The following is a 7,770-nucleotide window of genomic DNA, read 5'->3' on the forward strand; positions in this document are numbered from 1 at the left end:
TCCTGATAGAAAGTGCTCTTGCAACTTTCAACTTGAACTGCTCTTCTACGAAGAGAACGGTTTGAAAATGATTCACCTTGTATTATGTGGATGTTTAGAAACAGTAAAATTGCAAGATGATGTTTCAGATAATAAATGTTGATTGCAAGTGTCTAAATGGATACAATTATGCTGGGTTGAAGCATCAAATATATTATTATATCAGTATTAAAATAAACTTGCAACATATTTCTGACGTGAAAACGTTTCTAACTTTGAATCAAATCTTTGTAGACGGAATATTACTTTTAGTCATTTTTATATTTAAATATGTAATTTTAAAAATAAGTATGATTTTTTTATTACTTAATTAGCATAAACAAATAATTGAAAAACTTTTAAATTTATTAAGAATTTAATTAGCCTGTTTGGCTTGGAAGCAACAGTGATTTTTATACCATGTATGCGGTATTTTATTGTTTAATTACTCCTAAGAGAGAGTGAGTAACTTTTTACTATAATGCACTTCACGCTGAATGTAATCGAGAAAATCGTGTCAGGGATATCTCCGTTCCTTTTTCCATTCTATTCTTTTTCTCGCGAATTCTAATACATACCATTTCATAAACATCACTTTAATTGATTCTAATGAAATGTCTTACCTTCACACGTACAATTAAAATTATCTTCAATTATATTTTTAATTGATAAATTAAATATTCATTGTTTACATTCCCATAATACATAGTTTTATCGTTAAAAATTTTTTTTAAATCGATATGTATTAGCAGAATATAAATGAAAGGAAAATTATTATTTTTTAAAATATATGAAAGTTATATCAACTGCAAGAGATATCGTATTTAAAAATTATGGCGCGATGGAAAATATCGAATACTTTGAATTAATCTCTCGATTTCTTTTCGATAGATGTTTTTCAGATCAGGTACCCTGGAACGACTCGAGGCCCAGAGAGACGAGAAGTTAACTGGACACATTATTCTTCTTCAAGCAAGGTGTAGAGGTTATCTGGCACGTCGTAAACTCAACACTTTGAAAGTATGTCATGACATCTTCTTGAGTTTATAAAAGTGCACCTTCACTTGTGAACCTGTACCGGTAGTTTTCACTCATCTCGAGAAATTTCGAAATGGCTCCTTTATTTATTTCCGCGTCCCGATAAAATAACTTTTTCTTTCTTATAATTTTTTTTTTACAATTCTATTTTATTTTGTATCTTTTAAATATATAAATATATATATATATAATAAAATATATTAATAATATTAATTGTTATTAATGAGCAAGATAAGTCTTTAAGATTTTAAATTTCTATTGTTTTTATTTTTCTATAATGAAATATCTTGCATTAAACTCCTTAAATTCATCAAAAATGTTTTTCTTATAAGAGAAAGGAGAATTGCAAAAAAAAAAAAAATGTATAGAAAATAACTATTTCGTTTATTAAAATAGCAACTATGACACGCAATTACCTTTTCTCAACGGTCACGCCAATTACTTCTCCTCGACCGTCAATAAGCTTATGGGCACTTGTTTTATAAAATCCATGACTTGAAAAGGTAGAAGACTACAAAACTGTTTTTACAACTTCTCGATGTTGCAATTGATTGTTTAAATTTGAAAAAGTTGAGTATGAACAGTTTATGAATAGCTGAAATTATTCATTAATGAGAATGTTTACTGTACCCAATTATAGCAACTTCACAAAGCGTTTGTGAGAAAGGAGCTAGTGTTGGTAAATTCCATTGTGTTCCTTAATAATAATACAAGAACGTGTGTTATAAACGTAACCTCTGACATCATTTCAGATTTTTTGAAACTGCTTAATATGGCATTGATTTTTTTAAATAATGAATTTTATTTAAAATTTTTAGAATTTAGAAACAGAGTTGTGAGATAAAATTAATTAAAATTTTATATATTTATTTTTCATTGAAAAATGATAATTGCTCATGAGCATAATTCATTGAATTAAGTAGTACTTAATAATTGAGCGATGAGAGATGAAATATATTTTTAATAATAATGTTTTTTCAGCTGCAAGATCTTGCAGTTAGATGCATACAAAGGAATGTGAGGAAGTGGATGTCCGTAAGAGAATGGCCCTGGTGGAGATTATACGTGAAAGTTGCACCTTTATTGAACGTCCATCGAACAGAGGATCAATTGAAGGCAAAGACGGTGAGCGCATGCTATCTATTTTTACATACTGACCATTTCTCATCGCCAGACTTGTGAGAGAAATTGGAAACGATGTATTGAGGAAGTGCTATTTCTTAAAAGAAATCTAATTTGTTCGAATGACTTTCGATCAATATATCATAAGTATTATTTTAACGTAGATTATATTTAATTAATTTATTTTATTATCATTTTTTGATCAATACGATCTAATAATAATAAATATAAATTATAAATTATAATTATAAATTTATAATTATAAATTAATACGAATAATTATAAACAAATATTTTTATAAACAGGAGGAACTTGAGATTCTCAAAACGAAAGTGGAACGATTGGAGCAGGAACGGAATCATCTGAAACACGACAATGATAGATTGGAAGCTAAGGTATACGCTTCTCTTTTTTTCCCCGTATATACATTCTTTTATTTCTTACTAATTTTTTGATCTCCGAATAATAATATGATAACCATCCTGATTAAATAATAATACATACAATATCATTTTTTTACAATTCTAAAATATTTCCTTTTTCCCATTCACGCAAAGAGCATAGATCATTTCTGCACCTACCTCATCGCGTTAAATCATCCTTCATCAATGATATATTGTAGCAGACAATCGACACCAAAACTCGTTTGTCCAGAAAATACAAGAAAGTATCTCCGTATACTCGCGATCCTTGGTATCGCGCAATTGGGTTAACTGCGTGAGACGAAGCGTGCCGCAGTTATCGCGTTATGAATCTGATCAACGAAGCATCGTAAGCGACTTACCTTGCCGCCTCGGATAAAAGTTCCAGTGACCGACATTTCCTGGTGTCGTATGAAAATTCCTCTCACGACCTTGGCATTGTCGTGTACCTCTACCTCACCTGATCGCCGTTTAATATTATTCTCGTGATTTCTAACCGGTTTCGTTTCGCTCGTTCGACTTTATCTCTTTTCATCCGCCACGCTTGACCACACTTCGTCCGAATTATCGAACGATTTTCCGCTCGTTTCCACTCCCGTTTCAACTGCTCGCGATCCCCTGCTCACCTCCTAGAGACTTTCCTCGCGGAGATCCGCCGACAGAATTGGCTTCGATCCAAGATCGTGGAGACCGTACTATCTACACCTCGCCCGGTGTTTTCCATCTCGCTTCCACCCCATCTCCCTTAGAATAACTCGGAGGTGACCGTCTCCTCCAACGGACCACCGCCACCGGCCTATCGGCTGACCCAGGAAGAGTCAGCCAGTTGCACCGCGACTCCCTCTCAATACGGGCGTCGACGTGGTTCGACTCGTTACGCAATTAAGTCCTCGTGCCAAACCTGAGTACCTTGCTCCACCAACGACACTCTTTCCTATAGCGACAATGCAATTCGATCGGTGGACCGTATCTCGCGAGATCTCCTCTCTTGGCTGTTCCCCTTCCCATTGAAGATCTCCGCTCTACTATCCCGTTTGCGATAAGAAAATTACCTTCAAAATCTTGCCTATGACGTGAAATTTCGATGCGATTAAAAAAAGTAAACAGCGCTTAACAAAAAAAAAAAAAAAGGAAAAAATGATCCCACGTGTGAGAGGGAAATCGAAGAGATTATAGTGTAAGTCGTGTCTCGAGATTATGGTTCACCCGATGAAGTAAAAGAGATTGAGCTTATCGGAAGATCGTCAGGATGCCGTCAGTGCCGATCACGTACTCGACGAGCTCGATGTCGCCCGTTTCGAACGACAACTCGCAAACTTTCGAGGAGTCTCGTATCGGCAAATTGCTGGTCGATAGATCTAACGACTCGAACGACATCGAGAATTTACGGAAACCAATGGAGCTGAACGCTTTAGCGAAGAGACCACCGTTGCCACCGTTCAAGAGACCGGTTAGCAAGTTGAATTTGACCAGGAGTCCATCGCCTTGCAGCTTCTCGTCCAACCTGTCCTGCCGTTCGAGATCGGCATCCGTCCTGTCCTCCAGGACTCGAACTAGCCTCGACTCGCCGACCAATCTCACCACACCTCCGAGAAGAATCTTTCCTGTGGAGAATAACTCGTGTTTGGACTCGATGGAGGATCTGTCCGTGAAGGAACAGGCTCCGGTGGTGTTCGATGCCAGTTTAAATTTTGTGCTGGGTTGCGACAAGCAGAAAGTGAGACAATCCTTCAAACCAACGGCTTCTCACATGGAGCCATCGACCGCCTCCTCTTACTTGTCCTCCAAGATCTCGCAATTCCTCAAGAGGACCGATCACATAATGGACGAGTGGCGAAACCTGGGTCACAGGGATGACTCGGATAACGATTTGAACTCGATGATGGCACGAGATCGGAAGAGAGGGCAGATGGGGAGAAGTCAGAGCGCCACGAACATCATGATTCGCGGTTATCAGTATTACAGCAGATCGAACAGCGTTGGGAAAAATTCTTATTCGAGGCGTTCCATTTCTCGTGTCTCGGAAGATAGGACCATTTCCGATAGTATCGGTCAAGAGGTATAATAGAGTTCTAATTTGCAGATTTATCGGTAAACTGCGAATGTTTATTGGAATTTGGAATTTTTCCTTAGAAAAAATTATAATATAAATGGTCTGAATAATTCTATCGATATCTAATGATATCTAATAAATAAATAATATTTAATAATTTTAACTTATATAAAAATGATTGAAAAAATGATTTAAAAATGACGTTGTTCTTTTCCAAAGAAAAAAATTTATATGTATTTTTCTTCTTTTTATTTTTCTTCAATTTATTTCCCGTATGAATTTGCGAGAGATTTTATGTTTGAACGATAGCGAATATTCACACGTATTTCATAAACTTTGCCAACGAACTATTGTTACATCTTACAATCTGTGTTAGTTTCACGCGTACAGGATGATGATGCCTTGAACTCAAATACGTTCTAGGTTGTGTTTTCATTACTAGTACTAGTAGACCTCCTTACAGCATAACTTATTATCTTAATATCTTGTTGTACGAAAATTATATAAGAAATAAATATAAAAGAAAATTTTTTAAAATATAATTCTTCAGAATAAAAATATATAAAATTATAAGAGGATAGGATATAACGAGACTTCAAAAAATCATATAATCACTCAATTTTCCAAATCATTCTTCTTCCACAATTCACACATCAATCAAGAATATTGACTTTTCAAAATAAATCTTCGTGGCACTCTTTTCAAACGTTTGTATAGTCATTCTTTAAATCAAACAGATACGATCACGCAAAAAGAACGCTTAAGATTATAGAAAAACATCGTTGAATCGATTTTCACGAAATAACATGTCGATGGATGTTGGACCACCCACTTGCACTATTACACCGCGCTTGTATTTTCGAGTAACAGCTTTTGATACTATATTTAATACGGAGCTCGGAAAATACGTTTCTAAATGTCGTGTTCGTTTTAGAACACAGGATGAAGTTGTAAATCCTGATACGTGACATCGGGAAGTATGTCGTTTGATAGATGAGAAGCAACGAGAATTATATGTAATATGATTTAATCTCTGATCAACAAATTGATTTACAAAGATCAATTTATTTAACCCTCGATATTTGTATCAGATAGAGCAGAAAAAAAATAAAATTGTATCTATTAATTTCCCATCTATATAAATATAGATTTATAAAAAATAATTTTTGTAAAATTTTTGATAAAAGAATTTTTTTTTATTTTATTCTGCTTAATATCAATTATATTTTTTCTTTAATCTTATTATAAATTTTAAAATAACGTTTATATTTGCAACAATAAAAAAATTTCGTAATTCAAATTTTTAACAGTTATTATCATAAAAAGAAATTATTGGAAATCATAAATATTACACGTATTCATAAGTAAATAATAATCACGAATAAAAAAATGAATAATTCTCATCTTTGTTTCTTTTATTCCAGTTGAGCGAAATGACCGCCGATTTTGCGGAAGAGCATTCGACATCGACACTGGCGGCCGAGAGAATCGACGCCGAAACATCGGAGCGTCTGCGATTGGAACGTGAACTCCAGGATATAACCGAGGCGAATAAGAATCTCCAGCAGACGACCGAACGTTTGGAGATGGAACTTTTGTATGCAAGGGCCGCAGATTTGAACGGTGTCGCATCGGATGCCGAGGATGGCGAAGACGGTGGCGTATACAAACAGAGATACGAACACGCCGTGAGAGAGCTCGAGTTCACAAAAAGAAAAATGGCGCAACAGCACGAGGATGATCTTGAACAGCTTGTCGGGCTTAAGAAGCAATTAGAGAAGAAGGTAAATAGAAGGATGAAAATTTAGGTGCGAATAGCGTTTGAGAGCTGTGTGAAGAATAATTGCCATTCTTAATATAGTATCCATTAACAAGAAATAATTTTATTATAATACACAGAGAGCAATTATTTGAGAGTTTTATTCTGAAATGTATTATTTTCTATATGTCTGAAAGATAAGATGGAAATATATAATTTGAATTAGTGAGGAATTATTCTGTAACATGAATAATAGAACTGTGTGTAAATTTAAAAACTTGTGATCTTATCTGTATTTATATCAAAAAATATATGGTTGTGTCTGGTTCTTGAATAAGGAATGAGCAGTCTTCTTATTATTTGAAAAAAGCAAATAATAATATTAAAGAATATTTTTTTTGTCCTTCAGTTAGCCGATGCTTACGAAGAAGTCGAAGAGCAACGTCAAGTGGTCGGACAATGGAAGAGACGCGTCCAAAAATTGAACGGAGAAATGCATGATCTAAGATTATTGCTTGAGGAACAAACAGCCAGGAATAATCTTCTGGAAAAGAAACAGCGCAAGTAAGTGATTCTTAAAATTTTTACATCATCTTTTTTTGTTCAATATTTCAATAACGGATTTTGTTTCATCACGACTATGTAGAAACTATTTTTAGATATTTCTACGTAAACGGTTACTGAGCTAGCATGATTGAACAAGTTCGAAAAATGTCACGAATATGTTCAAGAATGTAAATTTTTAATATAAAAAATCATGATATAAGCAAGAATGACACATCTGTTGATAATTTATTTTAAGTATCCATTTATTAATTTTCTAATTATTGTGCATTATATATGTAAAATGCCATTTCATTTTAAAATTCATATCTTTAATTTTTCGAAATTTAAGATTCTTTGGAAATCAAATTTCTTGAAATGAAATTCCTTGATGTGATATATTTTTTGTTGCTTTGTTATATATATTGTTCTTTATTATTGCATTTTTTTCAATTTTTTGTTATTTTGAATATTCTGATAAATTTACATTGATAATTAATTGTTAATAATTGATAATATCCATTTATTTAAGAATATTTTTACTTTTTGTGAACTATTCTCTATCATTCATTAAATTCGAATTTCCATTTATCGAGATTTGCTCTATTCTGATTTTGTATGAGGCAACAAGTGTTTCTGGCAGTTGGCCAAATCAGTAATTTTGCGCATCCGACGACATCTGCTACTGGTTGGAAATTCCTTGGGTGCATGTAAAATGTGATTGACTGTTCCAAATATAGGCTGTTATGATCGTTCTCAAAACTAGGATCTACTTACTATTCCAAAAAAAAAAAAAAAAATGAAAAAAAAAAAAA

General features: G+C 33.6%; 1 protein-coding gene across 9 annotated transcripts in view; it reads left to right on the plus strand.

Moving 5' to 3' along the window:
- Nucleotides 1-7,770, plus strand: part of LOC102679727 (unconventional myosin-XVIIIa) — a 59,677-nt gene that overhangs the window by 47,554 nt on the left and 4,353 nt on the right. For all 9 annotated transcript variants that reach the window (XM_006610188.2, XM_006610189.2, XM_031515460.1 and 6 more), the window contains 5 exons: nt 910-1,038; nt 2,038-2,181; nt 2,484-2,573; nt 6,078-6,437; nt 6,822-6,976. In XM_006610188.2, the coding sequence (XP_006610251.1) occupies nt 910-1,038; nt 2,038-2,181; nt 2,484-2,573; nt 6,078-6,437; nt 6,822-6,976 (878 nt within the window). The remainder of the gene's footprint in view (nt 1-909; nt 1,039-2,037; nt 2,182-2,483; nt 2,574-6,077; nt 6,438-6,821; nt 6,977-7,770) is intronic.

The sequence above is a fragment of the Apis dorsata genome, unplaced genomic scaffold (assembly GCF_000469605.1).
Source record: "Apis dorsata unplaced genomic scaffold, Apis dorsata 1.3 scaffold_70, whole genome shotgun sequence".
Taxonomy (NCBI): domain Eukaryota; kingdom Metazoa; phylum Arthropoda; class Insecta; order Hymenoptera; family Apidae; genus Apis; species Apis dorsata.